Raw genomic sequence first — 24728 nt, 5'->3', positions numbered from 1 at the left:
CCTGCCTCTCTGAATATCTTCTTGTCATGGAAGTTTCATCTAAGTTTGTTCCCATGCATGGAGATTGTCTTTCCAACTAAACATTTTCTTTCATCTAAAATCTGATATACTTTTGCTCTTGTACAAATTCTATTTCATACATTTGTAGTTCTTATTTTATACCCTGGTTCTATCTACAACAAAGCTAAAATTAAAAAGTTAATTAATCTTTTATTGTTGTATGTCAAATGGACTGCCTAGGTGAGAAGCTGACAGATAGTCCAGTGCTGTGTAGTGAGTTTTGGGGAGAATTTAAATCCTGACAAGTGTTCACAGGAGAAATATTAAGCCTGTCCTACAGTGCGCAGGCATGCTACATCCTCAGAGCATGTAGAATAAGGGAAACAATGGTCACAGATTGTTTGCCCAGCCTAGGGCCCTTTCAGCAGCCAATGGGATTTAAAAGCCACAGGGGTAGCCTGTAGCTTGTCAAGTTTAAAGTTCAACCTCTAGAAACAGGCATACCAAGTCGGAATGCTGCCTTCGGCCTGAATGTGCCTGAGTATCACAAGATAGACCTTTCAAGAGCATCATGGGAAGTGCAATGCACAGTAGCCTTGTGTCAGCCATATATATACCCCAGGAAAAGGACAGTCAATGGGGTGGTGTCTTCTCTCCATGCTGCTGTCCCCAATAATTAAATAATTTGTAGAAGTCATGCGATCTGTTTGTACTGTAATGCACTTCGCTATTATTTCCTTTTTATATGCCACTGGATGCTCAACATCAACTGGCACTTATTTGAAATGGATGATGAGGGTGGGCCTTCAGAACTTCTGTCCACTCTCTATAAAAGGGTTTCTTTACATTTTGGTACACTCTTGAGCATCTCACTAATTTGTAAAAGAATCTGTAAGAACTCTACTGATAGCACTCAAAGAATTAAACAAAAAAGCCACAGTTGAGTGAGAAAAAGCACTGTGAGAGGCCTTAAGGTTTGGGAGTAAAAATCCCAATAAGAAAAATGAGCTTCTTCTCTATGACTTGTTAGCCAGGGAAGGTCACTGAGTCTCTGTGGATAGACTATGATACTATTGCTGACAGTGTTGGTGGATGGTAGAACTACACATAATGTCCTTATTGCTGAAAACATAAATGCAGTCAGTCATGGAAAACTAAATCTAGGACTAAACTGGTAGCTTTCTCCCTGTTAGTCGACTTTTGTAATCTTAGAAAACATTACTTTGGCTTCAGGAGGAGAATTGTCACCAACCGTCCTACTCAACTATGGACCTCATGTGCCACATTACTAAAATGGCAGGCAAGCTGTGCTCACCGGGCAATAGCGGCACCACTGCTACGGGTGAGATGCTTTTCAGTGACTTGGAGATCCACCTACAGCAGGAACCTCCATCGTACTATAAGGCAGAGAGAGGAGGTCATTGGTTCCAGTAGAGAAGCTGCTGCTATCAGTTCCTTAAGTACTATAATGTGACTATCAATTACATTCTAACAAAGTGTGTGTGTGTGTGTGTGTGCGCGCGCGCAAGCGTACTTATAGACCATTGCTACTATTAGCTTCAATTGTTCATGGAGGGAGTCTTCTCTTTTGCAATAAGAAGTACAAAGCAGATTCATAAATGACCAAATTTCTAAAATGATGCAACTATGACTGTGGCATGGTGCACAAATAATAAGTCTTAGATGAAGAACTCTATCAAAGACCCATATCACCTGCTTCAAGGCTCATAGCCCTTTGGAGATGAGAGTACAGTAAGAATGTAAGCACCAAAAGAAGAGGTAGAGTCTTCTTGTAGTTGTTTCTTATGTATTGAAAAGTTCCCTCTTGGAAGGTGTGTGTGTGGGGGGGGGGTGGTCCTTAAGGCTCAGAAAGTAAACAAAACTCACAAGTCTGAAAAGGTTCCTGAAACTAACAAGAATTACAAGAGCCTTCCCCAAGTTTACACAAGCAGAAACAACTATTTCAGTGAAGAGGCTCTGTCTGACTGGCTGGGATGACTGCAAGTAATGCAGAGAGACCCAGGACGGTGGCTTTCCTATACAGAGGTGGGTTTTTTGGTAATACAGCTGCCTTTGAGCCATCCCCACTCCTGTAAGTAACACTAAATCTAATCTCTGGTTTGCTAATATAGAGTTGGGTAAAGTAACTTCTTTGAATTTTTGCTCTATCTTAGGTTAATAGATGTTTTTGCACATCTGCCCAGGGAAAATCACAAAACACCTTTCAAGGGGAGAACTGCACTTTTTCATGGATGAATTACACGAAATAAAATTTAACAAACCTGTGACCCTGAGAAAGGATTAAGATAAGGTATGAAAAATATGTTCCAAACATAAACAAAGTTGATGCAAACTAGTTATAATAAAACAAAGTTGAGGTAACACAAAATTTATTACATTTATAGAAGTTTATTAACAAAGATACCTGCACTATTAGACATAAAACCACCATTTAAATGAATGGAATAAGCAATTTGGTGGAATTCTGGTAGTTGAATAAAACAGAGGAAGAGAAAGGAAATGGAACCCCAAATGAACTTTCTGGTCAAATGATAAATAGGAGCCTTTTCCCTTGATTTTTTAAAAAATTTTGATTGCTTATTTTCTTACAAAGATAGATTTTTCTATATTAATATTTGCATCTGGACATATATAAAATATCATACTTTTGAATTTTTCCTTTAGTCTACTAATCTTGCATCTGGATGTGTATTAGTTGTTGAATTCTTAGCCATTTGTGTATTCATTTACCCTGTTCACATCACTAACAGGGAAGGAACCTAGCCAGTTGGCAAGACAGATGCTCATACTTCTGCTGGGAGAGCTTTGTTGCTTGACTGCAGCAGAAATGATTCTGCCTTCTTCTCTAAGACGGAAAATTAACCCATGATTCAAATTCACATGGTACACGGGACAGCTCCACTCACGATCAGCTTCTTTCTTCCACGCAAATGGAGAGCACTAATGTAAGAGGCCTAGAAAACAGGGCTTAAGTTATGACTGACGTTAGAGTGACGATATGTTAGAAAAGCAGGGTGATATTGAGGTCCGACTTGGAGCTGATGCTCCACACCCATGCACATTCAGATATTCCTACACAGAGCTGATGGGTCATAAAGTCTATAAAAAGGAATGAAGTTGTGAGAGCAAAGTGGTGTAGAGGAACATGGGAGAAATTTAAGAAGAAGCTAGGGGTAGATTTGATCAAAGTATAGTATCTTTGAATGGATAAGAATGTTTGGATACTAAATTAGAAATGAAAATACAAAAAGGAGAGATACTCAGAGTGACTTCAAGCCCTCTGTCTTGGGTCACAGTGTCCACTATAGGACACAACAAGGGGATCTGACTTTGAGTGTTGCCATTCAATATTTAAACTCCTCTGACACTCAGACTTGCCAAGAACCCATCCCATTTTCACAGGTGCTCACAATACACCTCTCCCAGGCTCCTTCTGTGCAAAGCTGTATCTGCATCTGCATTTATCCTTGCTGAGCAGCAACAACAGAGAGTAACCCAGGGAGAACATCCTCACTCCAGCTCCCAAACAAGGAAGGCATTAAAACCCTATGGCTGCTGGGGAATGTTTTGTTTTGCTTCAAGTTTTGTAATTTATTTGCTTTACACACACACAAACACACACACACACACACACACACACACACACACACACACACTTGTATATGGAGGATTTGATTGTGTCCTTCTACTATGTGGAATGCAGGCATCAAGCTCAGATCCTCAGGGTTGGCCACAAGTGCCTTTACCTTCTGAGCATCTTGCCATCCTAGGACTGGTTCTGTTGTTGTTTGGTTTGGTTGGGCTTGCTGTTTTGTCTTCTATTTTTGTGTGCATGGACAGATTCATGCATGTACATAACTAACTGTAGTTGTTTTGACACCCAATTTCCCTCTTCCAATGAAAAACCCTCTGGACTTCAGAATATAAGATGTTTTACTGATCAATATTTCCCTCCTACCCTGTGGCTGCAGCTCTTCCTAGCACCTTCCACAGAGCCCCCTTCATATCCTTGTTCCTCAGGGTATAGATCAGGGGGTTGAGCATGGGGGTGATGATAGTATAAAAAAGGGCCACAAACTTCCCCTTGCTCTCAGAATAGCTGNCCTTGGGTTGTAAGTATGTGTAGGTGGCTGAGCCATAGAACAGAGATACCACCAGGAGGTGGGAGCCACAGGTGCCAGCAGCCTTTCTGCGTGCAGCCACTGACTTGACCTTCAGCACTGCCCTAGCAATCTGTGCATAGGAGCCTAGAATGAGCATGGCAGGCACTGCCACAATCACCACTCTGGCCACAAACATCTTGGCCTCTGTTCCTNCTGTGTCTTCACAGGCCAACTTGAGAAACACAGGCATCTCACAGAAGAAGTGATTCAGTCGATGTCCACAGAGTGGCATGGCCATCATGAGGCCTGTTTGAATCAGAGAGTTCAAGAAGCCTCCTACCCAGGAAGCAATAGCCAATGCCTGGCAGAGAACAGGGTGCATGATNGTTGTGTAGTGCAGTGGGCGACACACAGCAGCATAGCGGTCAAAAGCCATCACNACCAGGAGCACACTCTCTGTGGATCCCAGAGCAAGAGATATGAAGAGCTGGGCCACACACCCTCCATAGCTGATGGTCCTGTCATGTCCATGGAGGTTGATGAGGAGCTGGGGCACGGTGCTGGTGGTGAAGCAGAGGTCCAGGAAGGAGAGGTGTGAGAGGAAGTAGTACATGGGGGTGTGCAGTCTCAGGTCCATTCGGGAGAGAGCGATGATGGCGGTGTTCCCAAAGAGAGTTAGGGAGTAGAAAATCAAAATATAAATAAAGAAGATGAGTTCTAGTGCAGGCCAGTCTGAGAAGCCCACCAAAATGAAGCTTTTACCCAAACTGATGTTAAAGCTTCCCATAGCCTTTTCCTGGCACAGTAGCCAAAGACAATCCAATGCATCTGATGAAGGAAATGGATTAAGACATTGTTCATAGCCTTCTTCACATATTCCTAAATAATTGATTTCACTGTTCAATTCTGTTTTATCCAGTATTTTATTCCTATCTTCTCTTCTATACACTGAACATCTCTGGTAGCAATTATGTCACTGTTCTTTGAACTGTAACTCAGCTATTTGTTCCAAGACTTTAGCCTGCCTGCTATTCAGTCTTGCTTCTGTTCCTTCATTTGATCTGTTTGTTAGCTTGTTACAGATCTGAATCCAGGCTCAGGCAGATGGTGATCACAATGTTGATCCCTGGGGTCCTCCTCGGCCTCCTTCTGCACCATGGATATTGTCCGTACACCCATTCTCGAGTCCCACTCACAGCCACTGCCATCTGCCACAGAACACTGAGAAGTTTCATTTCTTTGGGGGGAGGGGGTAAAAAAAAAAGCAAGAAATGAGTTCATTGTGATGAGCAAGAAGATTGCCCCTGCTTGACCTGGTTCTTCAACTAAAATTGTCTGCAATTAAACTCCACATAAAGAGCGTTTTCTCCTCTCTATCTAAACCCTCTTTAAACTATATCTTGCTAGCTCCTTCTGCTCACTTGATGACATCCATGCTATATTTGCCTGTCCCTCTAGGAGTTCCTGTGTGGTACAGGACAGGCCAAACATAAAAGTAAATATCAATGTTTATCACAAAAAAGTAATAATGAATAAACATTGTTAATGTCTTTTTTGGTAGTGAGGGTGACAAATGAGCACTACCTTCATTTAAGTTAATGAAGGCTATTAACTTAAACCATGGCTATTGAAATGTGCTTTTAGCTTTTTATCTCATAAAAATGAGTTTCCTCTAAGCCTGCAGATTAACTGCTAACACACTGGTAAACAGTGGAAGTATGATACGCATAAAATCTCAAAGGTGGATACTTCTTATAAAATACGAATAAGATTATATGAAAGCTTTGCCAAAGAGAAAAAAAAAAAGATGAGATTCCAAAGTCTAGCCTATGATTAGTCAGAAACGTTTTTGAATACTCAACTAGTTCCTTTTTCTGTCAAGTATAGCAAACCAGAATAATGTCATCAATGGTCAGTGCTGAACTCAAAGCCTTTAGCTCAGTATCATGTCTGCACAGATCAACTTTATCAGGGGCCAGCTGTGCCTCCTGCTCTGAAATATATGCTTCTGTGAGTCTTGGCTTACTTACCTATAAAAAATATGGTAATAATAACTTGCTCCACGCAATTGTGGTTGTGGCTACATGAAATAACATATCATGTATATTACAAAATTTGTTTATTCTCACTGTTAACGCTGTTCTGCCTTCAACACTAACAGTGTTAATTCATGCAAATGAGACTGCATAACTCACTCAGGATTGTAGGTCCACCATTCACTGCAGTATCTGGAAAATAACTATCAAAGAAAATTACTGACTGCCTGGATGAATGAATGGATAAATGGATGGATGGATGGATGGATGGATGGATGGATGGATGGATGGATGGATGGATGGATAAATGAATGTGTGTATGCATTTGCAAACCTGGCACTGTGTCTGATGTACATAGATGTCCCACCAATCTGCACTGTTGTCACCTGTTAACGCAGGGTTTTTATTTACTCCTACCTGATCCTTCTAAACAATGATTTTATATCATAACATGTAGAAATAAAAAACACATTCTCTTTTGGTTTTTTCATTTTTAAATTTTGTGTGAAGGGGTGCTTAGTCTGCATCTATGTATGGTACCCTGTATGTGCCTGGTGCTCACAGGGTCCAGAAGATGACAGTGAATCTCCTAGGAACAGTATTGCAGGTGATTCACACCCAGAAGCTGGCAATCTGAACCCAGGTCCTCTGGAAAAGCAACAAGTGCTTCTAACCACTGAGTCATCTCTTCAGGCCCTGTCTAATACATTTTCAACCAGCAAAGCTTAGTGCTATAATTTTAGTGTGATAAACAAATGAACAATGATCCAATATGGTAAAACTCAGAGCTTTATGTCAGTGATGGTTATTTTAATGAATGAAAATCATTGGGATAATTTTAAAGGAGGGGGCATGAAGTTTAATTTTTAATACTTGGTGGTAGCCAGCTACATGCTCTACCCAGGACTGGCAACACTCATGAGGACCCAAGGCTTAAACTGGCAGATCCAAGAGCTTAAAACCCCCAAACCCTAAAAACACTAGAGACTTTAGGCTTTGGAAGCCAGCCTTCTAGCTTCTGGGATTGGTGGGCACCCCTGAAGCCATCCTCAACTGGTAGCCACCTGCAAATGAGAATTTAGTTTTTGCCAAGGGAGGCTCACTAGGGAAACAAACCATTAAGTGTAGGCTGTGTGCCCAGCAGGAGATGGCTGACAGGAAATGGACTCAACAGCTTATGAGGAGATTCCCTGCCTCACAGTGTCTTGTCAGGGCATTTTTAAATCTTATTTTTTATTTTTATTTTATTTGATGAACACATATTTTTTTCTAGCTTTTTACCAGACAAGTCTTTTGCATATAGATAGATAGATAGATAGATAGATAGATAGATAGATAGATAGATATTATGGCTTCCAGGTTAGTGTTTTTAAGGGATTCCTGAGTGTGTAAATGAGCGGGTCTCTGTGTTTCTATCGATTTCATTTGCTTTTCTTGGGATCTTTTCCTTCTGCTTGGTTTTTCTACCCTATTTTAATGTGTTAGTTTTTGCTTCATCTTATTATGTATTATACTCTATTACTATCCTTGAAAAGCCTGTTTGTTTTCTAATAAGAAACAAATGGGGATGGATGGAATGAGGGTGGGGAGAAGCTCAGGGGAGTAGAAGGAGAGAAAATAATAATCAGGAAATGTGATGTGTGAAAAAAATAAAAAGGGGGAAAAGAATCCCAGCTAAGACTACAGATCCTGAGACTGGAAGCTTAGTGCTCTGGGCTTTCACCACCAGTGGCCATGAGGGAATTCTGACAGCAGCCAATAAGAGGATGTCCTCTGCTCAAGGAGGCTATGAACCAGGGAAGGTCTAACAGCTCTCTATTGGGGATTTTAATTTCCCCAGCATCTAACATCTTGTCTATTTAAAATAAAAACAAATATAAGATGTCTGTTTACCACATTTATACAAGGAACACTAAATAAACCCAGTAGAGTATATGATTGTGTGTAAAACAATAATTAAAAGAGGAGAGGTCATGAGTTTGAAAGGGAGTGTGGGCATGGAAGATGTCGGGGTGAAAGGGAAATGGAAGTGATATGGGTGCATCACTCATTTATGAAAATCTCAAAAAATACAGGTTTACAGTAAGAAAACAGTTTTTTTTTAAGTATGTGCATGTTTAGAATCCAGACTTATTGTTAACCTTAATAGCACTCTACTCTTGGATCATTTCATCAGTCTCAGTCACAGTTGGGTAATAGTAATGATAGAGGACAGTGAAGTTGCAAAACTTTTAACTAGGTCACAAGAATGTAGATGACAATCCCAAATAGCCGAATTAACTCGAAGAGAGAAAAACAAACTCAGATGTGTTACACTTCCAAGTACATTACAGAGAAACAGTAATTTTAAAAATAGTAAAGAACACATAGACCATTGGGAGGGAAGAGAGAGCCAGAGACAAATCTGAATGCACACAGTCAACCGCTGTTCCAAGCTCGGCAGGAGAACACAAAGAATGTAGGAGAGTCTCTCATGTAAGCAGTGCTGGGAGAGATGCATTTACACAGTGAAGACAAGAATACCACTGTCAAACACTCTTCACAAAGCTCAGCTCAGCAATGACAAAGCCCTTGAGAAACACCATGGAGCCAACTCAGGGGCACTGTGTAAGAGGAATAAGCAGCCAGAATTAAAAGAAAACTTGTATAACCTCACTGGTACACACAGCATGAAGGAATAATATGATAATGTAAGAGAATAAAATATGGCTGCTGAAAATGCAGATGAGGTGACAGTGAGAGGCTGCAGGTCACCGGGTACAAAGGGAAAGAAACGCAGGGTTTTAAAGTGTCTCAAGACCTAACAAAAGAGACTATTTCTGCCATAATATCGAGAGGAGGGGAGGGAGAGCAAGAGGGGTAGAGAAAGGGGGAGGGGGAATCCATGCAGGGCACTGTGTGTTAACTTGTGCAATCGTAACCCTGTTCAAAATCACTTCTGATCTCATGTGCCTGTTAACATCACGCAAGTGTGCTCCAGCATCGTTCAGCACACTTTATAAGCTGCCCAGAGGAGACTGGAGTTCGCCATCAGAAGAGAACGTTTTCTCAGTTGAACACAGTGGTGCAGCAGACATTTGGGGGTGATGCAGATAACACCTGGTTTGTATGGGTAGAGTGTCACAGTATAGCCTGCACCACACAAGAGACTTTGCCACCTCCAGGACACACACAAGAAGAATGTGGGCTGAATGTCAGCTGCGCTGAGAAACACTTTAGAAATAGGCTTTGCTGTTCGCATCTGAGATAGTCACTTGCTGTAAGACAGCCGAAGGCACTGCGCCTTCACACAGACTGTCCCATCCAACCCAATTTCTGATTTAACTACTGACCCGCGCCACCATTCCAGAGCTTCCGGAGAGCGCTGCTGTGTCTAGCATGTCTGCAATGATCATTTTCGGATGCAGAAGGACTGTCACAGGTAAGCTGCAGGAAGGCCCCCAAGTCTGCAGACACTCTCCTGCACCAGCATTCAGAGGTTCACAGAAAAGCACGGTAGCCCTCCCTCTTCCTTAGGAATGAGAACAGGAACAAGGTGGGCAAGAAGGGAGGAACCGCACCATACACTCCAGGAGATGATTACATTATGTTGCTTTCCCTCCCTCTGTCCTATCAAAACCTCGATGCTTACATACCCAGTTGGGAGCCTTTATTTTTTTATTTCTTGTATTTTTGAAATTATAATATAATCACTTCAGTCTCCTCTCCCCTTTTCTCCCTCAAAACCTTCCCAGGTACCCATCCTTGCTCTCTTTAAAACTCATGGTTTCGTTTTTTGTTTTTTTGTTTTTTTAATTTTATTAATTGTTGTTGCATGCAAATATACATTTATATAGAATATGCTCCTAAATATAATGCTTGGTCTGTGTACTGCCACTTGTAGGTCTGTTTTGTAGTGTTGGACACCCAGTTAGATTTTTTTAAAATTATTTTTGGTTGTTTCCCTGTACTTCTTAGACCCCAGGACCCTGCTGAAAACAGATGGATGACCTTCAGATGTATATGTCGGAGATCAGCTGAAGTACCCTCTTAAATCTCTCATAAGAATGATGTCAAGGACGCCCTGTGCTCTCCACAGGTGACCTCTCCCTTCCTGCATTTCACGAACTCCCACAGCGTCAGCACCATTCACTGCATGCAGGGCATGTTACTAATGCCTCATTGTGTTACTCCACCCTTCCCTGGGCTCCTGACTGGAATTGCTCGCATCCACTTGCACCGATCACAGAAAGAAGTCTTCAGCATAAGCAATCCCCTTGAGTCTTTCTCTTTTCTGGAATGGCTGCCCAATACTCCATGTGCATTCAGCATTGGGCTTCTGGTAAATACCACACAGTAAAAGCTACATCTCACAAGCCAGGAGTGTGAGCCTCAGAGTAGACCGAACTCTAGACAAAACTGAGTGGGCAAATGCACTGCACTAGACTTCATATAAATAGCTCTAGTCCACAGCGCTGAGGAGGGGGAGGCAGTTCTCACGACGGGATCATACAATAATCTCCAGGCTCCTTCCAAAGGACCATCCTCCAGGACCTGAAGAAGACAACTGTGCTAAGTAAACATTACCGGACCCCACAATTCTCCAGTAGAGATCGGAGTTTCAAAATGGCCCAAATCTCATTGCAGCAAAGGGAGAACACAACGTCAGGCTGCTATAACTTGCTCCTGGCAGGCCCTGAGTAGCCATCTAAGATTAGCAGAGGATCCTTCAATATTTTCTTTTTTAAAAAAAGATATACTTTCCAATGCTTCTGTGACACTCCAAGGACTATACTAACTAGTCATCTAAAGGCATCCTGGATGAGAAATGGGTGCTCGCATTGAACATTTGCAATTTAAAACAAACAAACAAACAAACAAACAAAAAACAAAACAGGATGCTTACTAATGGGTGTGTGCCTGCTTTTATACAAGTTAGAATGTTTTTCAAAGAGTAAAGATTGTAAACTTTTTTTTGTTCTTTTCCACAGGGCAGAATGAAGGCCGTGTCCTGAAATGTGATAAAGGTCAAACACTGGCTAAATATCCAGAAAACTCGTGAAATAAAAAGAATAGCAGTCTTAAAGTGCACATTTTCTTTTACTCTTAAATTATCTTTTAAAATGCAAGTGTTCCTGTTAGTCTCCTTAAGAACCGCAAAGAAAGGACATTTGAATGCTTGGTATTACACGCGGCCTTGACTGAGATTACCAGGAGCCTGAGCTCATCTCCCAGCATGTAAATGGACCTGTGGATGTGTGTCTGTTCACTGGCTTCCGTAAGTACTAAACTAGTTTGCAGTGCTTGGAATCAATCCCAAGGCTCCCACATGCTCAGCAAAGCGTTTACCACTGACCTCCACTCTCGATACTAAAGTCTTTGATATCAGAAATGATAAATTATACCTCCTTCAACCAATAGACAGAGTTAATGATCTTGCCTGACTGTATGGGACTACCTTTGAGCAAAACCCAACCAAATAACAACAAAAACAAAAACAACAACAACAACAAATATATATATATATATATACCAAAAACAATGACAAAAACTCCCTAAACCCCACATCTGAAGACAAGAAAGGGCTCAACAAATCCCCTACTAAGCACCTTCATTACTGACACATCCATCCTTGACACTCAGTTTTCTTTCTCTTGCTACACCTGAGTGTGCAACTCTCTCCTCAGTCTCTGGAGAGCTAACTCTCAATCAAAGCTGAGCAGGCACTAACTCATCCTTGGCCTCATCAGTCTGCGATTCTTACACACACCATCATTCTCTCTTGCCTACAGCATCACACACTAAGGAGAAATCATACCACATTCACTCTATCCCATAAGCATTTAGAGTAATAGTCAAGACTCCTTTATGAAATATGTAATAACATGCCATTTTGTAGAACAAAGAGAGAAGAAGATGAGTCTAGTCACCTTAATCACAATTCAGAGTCTGAACAAATGACTCCCAACACAGAACCCTACCTCCAAGTAAGAATGCTCTCCCATCCTCCGCCTCTCTAATAAACAGTTCCTCATTTACTTTGATCACCTCAGACCATGGCTCAGTCTCTGTCGCCTGCTTCTGGTGTCTACAATTGGCTTTGCATCTTAGGTCCTAGGCATCAACGAAACTGACTTTCAGAAGGGACCATGGATCCAGAGTATCTTACCCAGTCAGCACTCACCACAGCCATGGAAAGAAAACAATTGTGTTGAATTCCCTCAGTCCTGCTGGCTTCTGGATGATATGAAACCCAGGCTACACTGGTGTCATCTCGAAGTGTGTGAGAAAGACGTGTTTCTCTTTGGTCCCAACTGCACCGGTGGTACTGACAGCTGAATCTCAGCTATGTCCCTGGAGAAATCATGCTTATTTGAGGCCACAACCTGTAGCAGGCTCACCTGCTGAGGCCCATTACTAAGGGACAGAGGAAAGCCTGTACCGTTCTCTTGTTCATCTCCATAATCAACTCAACCTAGACAGGAGCTGGTATATCATCCAGTCTGACCTTAGGGAAGACTGTACTATGCTTGCCCCTGGGACACTGCCTGGCCTCTCTAATCGATGTGGAAACATGATTGTTTACTCAAGTGTGGCCTTGGAGACCTCTGGGGACCCTAAGCATATTATAATTAACTGACTGCTTCCATATCTGTTCTCCTCAGCTCCTTCTATTCCCATATACTGCCCAATTCAAAGTGACCCATGCAGGTCCCCAAACCACACCTTTTTATGTGGCTTGTAAAAGTCCATGTTGTCATAATCCTCATACTTTCCCAACTTTGACCAAAGTCTAATCAGCCTTTCCATCAGACCAGGTCTCACGTAACCCAACCATGTTCACCATAATCCGAATATCTTCTTATCATGGAAGTGTCATCTAAGTTTGTTCCCATGCATGGGGATTGTCTTTCCAACTAAACATTTTCTTTCATTTAAAGTCTGATGTACTGTATTGCTCTTGTAACAATTCTACTTCATAGATTAGTGGTTCTTATTTTATATCCTGGTTTTAATCCACAACAAAGCTAAAATTAAAGAATTAATTAATTTTTTTATTGTTGTATGTCAAATGGACTACCTAGGGGAGAAACTGACAGATAGTCCAGTCCTGTGTAGTGAGTTTTTGGGAGAATTTAAATCCTGACAGGTGTTCACAGGAGAAATACTAAGCCCGTCCTACAGTGCACAGGCATCCTCAGAGCATGTAGAATAGGGGAAATAATGGTCACAGATTGTTTGCCCAGCCTAGGGCCCTTTCAGGAGCCAATGGGATTTAAGGGTCACAGTTTTAGCTTTAGTCTGTCAGGTCTGAGGGTCTACCTCTAGAAGCAGGCATAGCAGGTCAGAATGCTGCCCTTGGGCCTGAGCATCACAAGCTACCCCAGCCAAGAGCACCTGGAAAACACAATACACGGAAGCCTTGTGTCCGCCAGGTACTCCAGGAAGGGGACAGTTGGTCGGGTGGTGTCTCTGACCTGTGCTGCTGTCTCCCCAAATCTGTTTGTACTGTAATGCACTTTGCTATAATTTCCTTTTTAATATCCCACTGGATGTTCAACACTAACTGGCACTCACTTAAAATAGATGATGGTGGGCCTTCAGAAATCCTGTCCACTCCCTGGAAAGGGGTTTTATTGCATATTGCTAAACTCTTGAGCATCTCATTGATTAGTAAAAGCTTCTGTAAGAAGTCTACTGATATCCCTTAAAAAACTAAACCAAACCACTACAGGTGACTGAAAAAAACATGCTCACAGAAGCCTTAAGGTTTGGGGGGTAAAAATTCCAACAAGAAAATTAAGCTGCTTCTCTAGTACTTTTGACCTGGGAAGGTCCTTGAAACGTCATAGACTGTAATCCTATCACTAATGGTGTTGGTGGATGCTAGAAGTATGCAGTAAGTCTTCATTGCTGAAAACATCAATGCCTTTGACTGTCAGACATTGAAATGAAACTAGGACTAAACTGGTAGCTCCCTCCCTGTTAGTTGCCTTTTGTAATGCTGAAGGCACCGCATCGACTTCGGGAGAAGAATTGTCACCAACAGTTCCACTCAGCTATGGACCCTATGTGCCATATTACCAAAATGCCAGGCAAGCTGTGCTCATGGGTGCAATAATGGCACAACTGTTATGGGTGAGCTGTTTTGCGGTTGAATCGGAAGTCATCTCACAGCACAACCCTCAAATGTACTCTAAGCCAGACAAAGGAGGTCAGAGGTTTCAGTGGTGAAGCTACTGCTATTATTTTCTTAAGTAATATATTGTGAGAATCGAACTACATTCTAAGTGTGTGTGTGTGTGTGTGTGTGTGTGTGTGTGTGTGTGTACTTATGGACCACTGTTACTATTAGCTTCTATTATTCACAGAAGGAGACTTCTTTTTTGAAAAGAAACAAAGCAAATTCGTAAATGCCCAAGCTTCTGAAATGAGATGACTATGACTATGGCATGGTGGAACAATACTAAGTCACAGATGGAGAAAACTATCAAACATCCATATCACCCCCTTCAAGGTTTGTAGTACTTTGGAGATGAGGGTACAGTAAAAATGTAAGCACCAAAAGAAGAGGTGGAGTCTTCTTGTAGTTATTTCCTCTGTATTGAAAAGTTCCCTCTTTGAAGATAGAGGAAGGTTTCTTAAGGCTCAGAAAGTAAACAAGACTCACAAGTCTCAAGAAGTTCCTGAAACTAACAAGAATCACAAGAGCCTTCCCCAAGTTTACACAAGCAGAAACAACTACTTCAGAGAAGAGATTCTGTCTGACTGGCTGACATGCCTGTAAGTAATGCAGAGTGGCCCAGGACTGTGGCTTTCCTGAGACACCACCTATACCTGGGTTGACTTTTTGGTAATGCTGCTGCCCTTGCGTCATCGCCACTCCCATAAGTAACCCAAAATCAAATTCCCGGTTTGCTAAGGTAGAGCTGGGTAAAACAACTTCTTTGATTTGTTGCTCCATCTTAGGTTACAAATGTTTTCTCATTTCTGCCAGGAAAAGTCACAAAACACCTTTCAAGGTGAGAACTGGATTTTTTCATTGATAAAAGAATTACACAAAATATAAATATGACAAAATCATGATGCTGAATAATAATTAATGATAAGGATGCAAAATAAGTTCCAAACACAAACAAAACTGCTGCAGATTCATTATGATGAAACAGAATTCAGTTCACACAAAATTTATTACATTTACAAAAGTTTATTAACAAAGATGCCTGCAGTATTACACATAAAACCACCATTTCAGTGCATGGAAGTAAGCAATTTAATGGAATTCTGGTAGTTGAATTAAACAGATGAAGAGGAGTGAAACGGAACCCCAAATCAACTTTGAGATACCTGGTCAAATGATAAGTAGTAGCATTTCCCTTTTTATGGTTAATTTTCTTACAAATATAGTTTTTCTATATTAATATTTGCATCTGGACATATATAAGATATCAAATTTTTGAATTTTTCCTTTAGTCTACTAATCTTGCATCTGGGTGTATATTAGTTGTTGAGTTCTTAGACATTTGTGTATTCATTTACCCTGTTCACATCACTAAAAGGGAAGGAACCAAGCCAGTTGTTAAGGCAGATGCTCATACTTCTGCTGGGAGAGCTTTGTTGCTTGACTGCAGCAGAAATGATTCTGCCTTCTTCTCCAAGAGGGAAGACTAACCCATGTCTCAAATTCACACATTACATGGTGCAGCTCTGCTCATGAAAGAATGGAAAGCAGTAATGTAAGAGGCCTTAAAAACAGGGCATAAGTTATGACTGACATTAGACAGGGTGACAATACGTTAAGAAAGTGGGGTGATATCAAGGTCCCACTTGGAGCTTATGCTCCACACCCATGCACATGCAGGTAACCCTACACAGAGCCAGTGGGTCATAAAGTCTATAAAAGGGCAGGAAGTTGTGAGAGCAAAGAGGTTTTGAGCAACAGGAGAGAAATAGAAAGAAGGAACTGGGTTTGGATTTGATCAAAGTATAGTATCTGAATGTATGGATATTAAATTAAAAATGAAGACACAAAAAGGAGAGATAACCAGAGTGAAGCCAAGCCCTCTGCCTTGGGGCACAGTGTCCACTGTAGGACACAACAAGGGGATCTGACTTTGAGTGTTGCCATTCAATATTTAAAATCCTCTGACACTCAGACTTGCCAAGAACCCAACCCATTTCCACAGGTACTCACAATACACCTCTCCCAGGCTCCTTCTGTGCAAAGCTGTATCTGCATCTGCATTTATCCTTGCTGAGCAGCAACAACAGAGAGTAACCCAGGGAGAACATCCTATGGCTGCTGGGGAATGTTTTGTTTTAAGTTTTGTGATTTATTTGCTTTACACACACACACACACACAAACACAAACACACACACACACACACTTGTATATGGAGGACTTGATTGTGTCCTTCTACTATGTGGAATGCAGGCATCAAGCTCAGATCCTCAGGGTTGGCCACAAGTGCCTTTATCTTCTGAGCATCTTGCCATCCTAGGACTGGTTCTGTTGTTGTTTGGTTTGGTTGGGCTTGCTGTTTTGTCTTCTATTTTTGTGTGCATGGACAGATTCATGCATGTACATAACTAACTGTAGTTGTTTTGACACCCAATTCCCCTCTTCCAATGAAAAACCCTCTGGACTTTAGAATATAAGATGTTTTACTGATCAATATTTCCCTCCTACCCTGTGGCTGCAGCTCTTCCTAGCACCTTCCACAGAGCCCCCTTCATATCCTTGTTCCTCAGGGTATAGATCAGGGGGTTGAGCATGGGGGTGATGATAGTATAAAAAAGGGCCACAAACTTCCCCTTGCTCTCAGAATAGCTGCCCTTGGGTTGTAAGTATGTGTAGGTGGCTGAGCCATAGAACAGAGATACCACCAGGAGGTGGGAGCCACAGGTGCCAGCAGCCTTTCTGCGTGCAGCCACTGACTTGACCTTCAGCACTGCCCTAGCAATCTGTGCATAGGAGCCTAGAATGAGCATGGCAGGCACTGCCACAATCACCACTCTGGCCACAAACATCTTGGCCTCTGTTCCTCCTGTGTCTTCACAGGCCAACTTGAGAAACACAGGCATCTCACAGAAGAAGTGATTCAGTCGATGTCCACAGAGTGGCATGGCCATCATGAGGCCTGTTTGAATCAGAGAGTTCAAGAAGCCTCCTACCCAGGAAGCAATAGCCAATGCCTGGCAGAGAACAGGGTGCATGATAGTTGTGTAGTGCAGTGGGCGACACACAGCAGCATAGCGGTCAAAAGCCATCACTACCAGGAGCACACTCTCTGTGGATCCCAGAGCAAGAAATATGAAGAGCTGGGCCACACACCCTCCATAGCTGATGGTCCTGTCATGTCCATGGAGGTTGATGAGGAGCTGGGGCACGGTGCTGGTGGTGAAGCAGAGGTCCAGGAAGGAGAGATGAGACAGAAAGAAGTACATCGGGGTGTGCAATCGAAGGTCTATTCGGGAGAGAGCAATGATGGTTGTGTTGCCAATGAGAGTTATACAGTAGAAAATCAAAATATAAATAAAGAAGATGAGTTCTAGTGCAGGCCAGTCTGAGAAGCCCACCAAAATGAACCTTCCTCCCAAACTGGTGTTGAAGGTCCCCATAGCCTTTGACCTGAGCAAGTACCCGAAGGCAATTCAGTGCATCCTATGAAGACTAAGGGTTCATATGCTGTTTACAGTATTCCTTAAGCACTCCCAAACCACGAGTTTGTTATCTGTTCTGTTATCCAGCCCACTTTGCTCCAGCCTTCCATTCTCACTCTTCTGTACTTTAGGCAGAAAACCTCTGGATTAAGAATGATATCATCTTTCTTTGAACCATATCTCTGCTGCCTCTTTGTTCCTAGATTTAGCCAGGTCTCTCAGTCCTATAGAGTTGATGCTTCTTGTTCCTATAATATTGAGATTTGGACCTCACCCAGCACCTTGGAAATTGCTTTAAAAAACAGTGAGAAGGGGGTTGTGGGATAAGCAAAGGCAACACGCACATCACACACGTTACACATGTCACACACATCACACATGTCACACATGTCACACACATGATGACTGGAGATTAGACCCCCCAACCTCTATAGACCACTCTCCTTTTCTCAGAATCATCATTAAATTGTCAGGTTCAAGTGGGTCTCCTTTATGGTAAGACCATATCATCAACTTACTGTGCCAATACAAAGAATACAGTATCTGACTTCCCATCCAATAATTTTATTATTGGCTTGGAGATAGATTGATGGTAAACTGCCTAATGTTTGGGAAACTCTGGTTTTATTATCAGAACTGCAAACATATTTCCTTGTTTATGGAGACTGTTCATATACAGAGGCGCTCACAAACGCACAGAGAGATGAAGGTAGATACTCACCAGTTTCTATGATGCACAGCATCAGCAGTATCAGATATGTCAGTGCCCAAATGCTTAGTGCTTGATAGAGGGAGTTAGATCAGCACAGTGTCATTAAAAGACAATTTAAATAGGTAACTGTATATAAATCTAACCCAATTTTCCCTTGTTAGGTTTGCATATATAACCCTCTCCTCGGTCTCTGGAGAACTAACGCTCAACCAAAGCTGAGTAAGCACTAAATCACCCTTGGCCTCATTCTACAGACCCAATCATTTCTTCATAACAACACCAACGCTCACTCTAGAGTTTCCTGCGAATATTTATTGGGGTCTTCAAGACTGCTTTATGAAATATTTAATAGTATATGATCAGAAACTAAAACTGGGTGGTGGTAGTTCATGTCTTTTTTTCCCATCACTATGAAGGTAGAGGCAGGAAGATGTCTGAGTTTGAGGCAAGGTCCAGGACAGCCAGGGATACACAGAAAACTCTGTCTTGGGAAAAAAAAAAAAAAGACCGGGAAAATAAAGTAAGTATGGTGTGCTCAACTGAAATTCAAAGTCTGGAGGAATACACTGCTTTTTACATAGACAGGACTTTGCCTCAAATTAGGAAGAACTCTCTTCCATTCTCTGCCCCTTAATAAATTGTTCTTCATTTAGTTTCAACAGTTTTGGCCATGGCTCTGCCTTCTGTCTCCTGGACCTGACATCTTCCATTTGCTTTGCATTTTAGGTTCCAGGTATCTGAGATACTGAGTTTTGAAAGGAACTGTAAGTCCTGCACAGATCATGCACTTTGTACTCACTCAAGGTCTGGGGAAGAAAACACTCATGCTTACCTTCTTCAGTTCTGTCTGGAAGATCATGTGAGAACTGTTCCTCTTTGGTTCTGACTTCACCTGTGGTGTGGAGGGCTTGAAGCCCAGCTGATCCTAGATATGTCTTGCTTATCTATGACTCTGCCCCAAGAGTCTCACCAGCCAGGTTCATCGCTAAGAAGGAACTGTCCTTCACTGTACTCTCTGGCTCACTTACCCTAACTAAGACTACGAAGGACCTGGTATATTATTAAGCCACCCTTTCCCCTCTGGACATTGCCTGTGACTCTATAATAGCAGTGGCAACCGAATTATTTATCGCCTGTGGCCTTTGAGACCTCTGGGCCCCAATGTGGCAATTATAACCAACTGGCTGGTTCTCCAAGATGTTCTCACTGTCTCCAGCTACTATAGTTTCCTGCACACTGCCCTATCTTAGCTCCTCTGTTCCCCACTCACTGCCCAGTTTAAATTAACTCACTCATAGTTCTTAGAATACATAATTTCACTTGGTTCATGCAACTTTCTATTGTGAGATTCCTCACATATCCCCAACTTGGACCCAAGCCCTGTAAGCCCTAAAATCAGATGATATTCTGTGTCCCGCATAAGTCTACCATGTTCACCACAACCCAGGAGTCTTACTCCTATAGAATTCTAATCAGATGCCCATGTTCTCAGTTACACATGTCCTTGATCCAACTAAGCATCTATTCTGTTGAGGAAGAGTTTGACCTTCCAGGGGCTCTTCAAATTCCATATGAATTTTAGAGTAGGTATCTTTCTTTTCTGCAATTAAAATATTTCTCCATTTTTGTGGAAGTCGAATTAAATCTGTAAAGTGCTTTGGAATAGTGTTGACATCTTAACAGTATTTAGCTTTCCAATCTATGGTCATGGGATCTCCATTTGTTTTAACTTTTTTGCTACCATTTTACAGATTTTTATATACTGGTCATTTTACTTCCTTGGTTAAATGAATTTCTCTGTATTTTCTTTGCCAGAGGTGAATGATTTTCTTTCTCAGTCTCCTTTTGGAATTGTTCAGTTTCTCCTCTCACACTGTTTTCACTAAACACTTGGTTTGGGGTCCTGGGACACAAGAGTGATAATTTGGCCCCCTTCCCTTCCAGAGTATACAGAATTCCCTTTCCATTCTTGAGCAGAACTACCGAGTTTCTCCTGGAACCGCCTATGTGTGCCCAGTGTCCACTTCTAGGCTTCAAACCATATTGTACTGAGGTAAGTGGATACAAAAGGGAGGGCAATAAAATCACTGCTAGGTTGTTGGTCTTAAAATTCATTCCCCCCTAATCTGCCCATTAACTTTCAGGTACTCAAATGAAAATTTATGTTTTGCTGGGCATGATGGCGCACAACTTTTAATCCCAGCACTTGGGAGGCAGAGGCAGGCGAATTTCTGAGTTCGAGGCCAGCCTGNTCTACAGAGNGAGTTCCAGGACAGCTAGGGCTACACAGAGAAACCCTGTCTCAAAAAACAACAACAACAACAACAACAACAACAACAAATTATGTTTTCTATCTTCAACTTATAGTTGGTTTTTAATGGGAGAGACAAAATAGAGTCTATTCATTCCATCTTTCCCAGAAATAAGACCACTAGGTCATAGACAGATAGACAAATAGACAGGCAGACAGGCAGGCAGGCAGGCAGGCAGGCAGGCAGGCAAGCATGCATGCATGCACGTGCAGAGAGAGAGAGAGAGAGAGAGAGAGAGAGAGAGAGAGAGAGAGAGAGCACTTCACATAGACATACACAAAGAGACACAGATACTGACACACAAAAAACATTCATGGCTTGAGCATATCTGTTTTGAAATGTTAGTAGTTTTAACTTAAAAAGGATAAAGCAGAGTTGGGGAGGTGGCTCGTGGCTCAGTGGATAAAGGCATTTGCTACCAAGCCTAATGACCAGAGAGAACAGACTGCCATACGTTATCCTCTGACGTCCACAAGTGGCACTCACATGCCCTATAGTACATAAATAAATTTAATAAGATAAATAAGGACTTTTTTCAATTTTATTAGGTATTTACTTCATTTACATTTCAAATGCTATCCCCAAAGTCCCCTATACTCTCCCCCCACCCCGATCCCCTACCCACCCACTCCCCCTTCTTGGCCCTGGTGTTCCCCTGTACTGGGGCATATAAAGTTTGCAAGACCAAGGGGCCTCTCTTCCCAATGATGGCTGACTAGGCCATCTTCTGCTACATATGCAGCTAGAGACACAAGCTCTGGGGGTGAAGGTTAGTTCATATTGTTGTTCCACCTATAGGGTTGCAAACCCCTTCAGCTCTTTGGGTATTTTCTCTAGCCCCTCTATTGGGGGCCCTGTGTTCCATCTGATAGCTAACTGTGAGCATCCACTTTTGTATTTGCCAGGCACTGGCATAGCCTCACAAGAGACAGCTATTTTAGGGTCCTTTCAGAAAAATCTTGCTGTCGTATGCAATTGTGTCTGGGTTTGGTGGCTGATTATGGGATGGACCCCTGGGTGGGGCAGTTTCTGGATGGTCCATCCTTTCGTCTCAGCTCCAAACTTTGTCTCTATAGCCCCTTCCATGGGAGTTTTGTTCCCAACTCTAAGAAGGGGCGAAGTGTCCACATTTTGGTTTTCATTCTTCTTGAGTTTCATGTGCTTTACAAATTGTATTTTGGGTACTCTAGGTTTCTGGGCTAATATCCACTTATAAGTGAGTGCATATTATGTGAGTTCTTTTGTGATTGGGTTACCTCACTCAGGATGATACCCACCAGATCCATCCATTTGCCTAGAACTTTCATAAATTAATTGTTTTTAATAGCTGAGTAGTATTCCATTGTGTAAATGTACCACATTTTCTGTATCCATTCCTCTGTTGAGGGACATCTGGGTTCTTTCCAGCTTCTGGCTATTATGAATAAGGCTGCTCTGAACATAGTGGAGCATGTGTCCTTATTACCAGTTGGAACATCTTCTGGATATATGGTCAGGAGAGGTATTGCTGGATCCTCTGGTAGTACTATGTCCAGTTTTCTGAGGAACCACCAGACTGATTTCCAGAGTGCTTTTACAAGCTTGCAATCCCACCAACAATGGAAAGAAACAGTGTTCCTTTTTCTCCACATCCTCACCAGCATCTGCTGTCACCTGAATTTTTGATCTTAGCCATTCTGACTGGTATAATGTGGAATCTCAAGGTTGTTTTGATTTGCATTTCCCTGATGATTAAGGATGTTGAACATTTTTTGAGGTGTTTCTCAGCCATTTGATATTCCCCAGTTGAGAATTCTTTGTTTGGTTCTGTGCCCCATTTTTAATGGGGTTATTTGGTTTTCTGGAGTCTGTCTTCTTGAGTTCTTTATATATGTATTGGATATTAGTCCCCTATCGGATTTAGGATTGGTAAAGATCCTTTCCCAATCTGTTGGTGGCCTTTTTGTCTTATTGACAGTGTCTTTTGCCTTACAGAAGCTTTGCAATTTTATGAGGTCCCATTTGTCAATTCCCGATCTTACAGCACAAGCCTTTACAGGTCTATTCAGGAATTTTTTCCCTGTGCCCATACCTTCGAGGTTTTCCCCCACTTTCTCCTCTATAAGTTTCAGTGTCTCTGGCTTTATGTGGAGTTCCTTGATCCACTTAGACTTGACCTTAGTACAAGAAGATAAGAATGGATCAATTCTCATTCTTCTACATGATAACCGCCAGTTGTGCCAGCACCATTTGTTGAAAATGCTGTCTTTTTTCCACTGGATGGTTTTAGCTGCCTTGTCACAGGGTTTCTCTGAGTAGCCTTGGCTGTCCTGGAACTCGATCTGTAGACCAAAAGGCTGGCCTCAAACTGAGAGATCTGCCTGCCTCTGCCTCCCCAGTGCTGGGATTAGAAGGCGTGTCCCATCACCACCCAGCAAATAAACTATTTAAGAAACCTGTAGCAGAATGAAGACTAATGTGCCAATTATTCCATCCCCTTCTAGCCACTTTTCCTGTGTGAGCTAGCTTCTGTTTAGCAAACTGCTCACAGGGAGCAGGGTACAGGGAAACACCAAGGCCTCTTTATTTGTGTCTTATCGCTCATGATGTCTGCCATCCAATTAGATGAAAGAAGAGATTTCCTGGGTTATCTATCACATCTGACACGTGCCTGTCTTCAACACTGGAAACTGCTTCTCGCTCTTCACAGGACTGTCAAGCAGCACAAGGGAGTCCCTCCTTTGCAGGTAGGAAATCAAAGGCTTGACAAGGTCAAGTCATGTCTGGACCACCCAATTCTCTTGCTTCCTCATGCAAGCCTCCATCGATCCTTGGGAGCTGTGCCTTCTTCAGCATCCTGTAACACCTTCCGTCCCTTCTGACTGCAGACCGCATTAATGGAGCCATCTCTTGGTAACCCGCGTGTGGATGCTGCAACTTCCTGTCTCGTTCATCCTCAGTGGAGGTCAAACCTCCTGGTAAGACACCTCTTTCTTGTCAGTCAACTGCCATCTGTTCTCCTACCCGAGTCCCACTCACCAGGATCAGGGTGACCAACTGCCACAGCAGCAGAATTTGGGCAACTGGCACGGAGCACTTATCGGGCACATACTCATTGCCATGAAATATGCTCGCAAGTCCGAGGCTTTAATCTTCCCAACAACCCAGCAGGAAATTCTTTCATCTGTGAATAATGAAGATGAAGCTCTGAAAGACGGGCTTGTCCAAGGCAGTATCCACAGCTCAAACCTGTCACCCTCCAGAATAAGCTTCACTTCCCCTGACTTACACTGGGCGCCGTGGCCCTCTGAAAGCTCTCTGAAGACCCATCCCAGACAGGAAAACAAATGAGGCCGCAGGGCAGCTCTTACATCTCCACCGCCTTGCCCCGAGCCTAGCTTCCAGGAAGGCTTAAAACCTCACTGTCCACTATCCAGGCACAGGAAAGGGTCTAGACTACAATGGTTCTCAACCTTCCTAATGCTGAGACCCCTAATCGAGTTCCTCCGTGTTGTGGTGACCCTTCATTACTACTGTGTTACTGTAATTATGCTAGCGTTGTGAATCGTAATGTAAATATCTGTGTTTTCCGATGGTCGTTGGCGACTCTGTGAAAGGGTCTTTCAACCCTCCAGAGGGGTTCCCATCCCTGGGTTGAGAACTGCTGGTCCAGGGTAGGAGAAACACCAGGCATTAAGCAGATGTGGGGAGAAAGGCGATTCATATCCTGGCGTGCTTAGATGTTGGTCTAGATTACCATGCTCAACCCCACTGCCAGCAAAAGGTCTGTGTGGGTGCTGGATAACAAAAGAGCCCAAAGTACATAAGCCAGAAGAGAGTGCACACCTCCTACACCTCTTAGCAAGTGAGGAGGAAAGTCAGTTCATGCCATGCCGACCTGCCTTCGTTCATATCCCCCTA

General features: G+C 42.5%; 2 protein-coding genes across 2 annotated transcripts; both read right to left on the bottom strand.

The window, feature by feature from the left end:
* Positions 1 to 3943: 3943 nt before the first annotated feature.
* Positions 3944 to 4915, bottom strand: LOC110332588 (olfactory receptor 10). Its single transcript, XM_021213862.1, has one exon. The coding sequence runs from the start codon at positions 4909 to 4911 to the stop codon at positions 3976 to 3978; it is 936 nt and encodes a 311-aa protein (XP_021069521.1). The 5' UTR covers positions 4912 to 4915; the 3' UTR covers positions 3944 to 3975.
* Positions 4916 to 16796: 11881 nt separating this feature from the next.
* Positions 16797 to 17766, bottom strand: LOC110332589 (olfactory receptor 10-like). Its single transcript, XM_021213863.1, has one exon. It carries the CDS (start codon positions 17760 to 17762, stop codon positions 16827 to 16829), a length of 936 nt encoding a protein of 311 aa, XP_021069522.1. The 5' UTR covers positions 17763 to 17766; the 3' UTR covers positions 16797 to 16826.
* Between the last annotated feature and the right edge of the window lie 6962 nt (positions 17767 to 24728).

The sequence above is a fragment of the Mus pahari genome, chromosome 14 (assembly GCF_900095145.1).
Source record: "Mus pahari chromosome 14, PAHARI_EIJ_v1.1, whole genome shotgun sequence".
NCBI lineage: Eukaryota > Metazoa > Chordata > Mammalia > Rodentia > Muridae > Mus > Mus pahari.
This window is presented reverse-complemented; position numbering and strand designations above follow the sequence as displayed.

Coding starts and splice junctions, on each gene's coding strand:
- LOC110332589 (XM_021213863.1), bottom strand. CDS start 17,762: ATGGGGACCTTCAACACCAGTTTGGGAGGAAGGTTCATTTTGGTGGGC.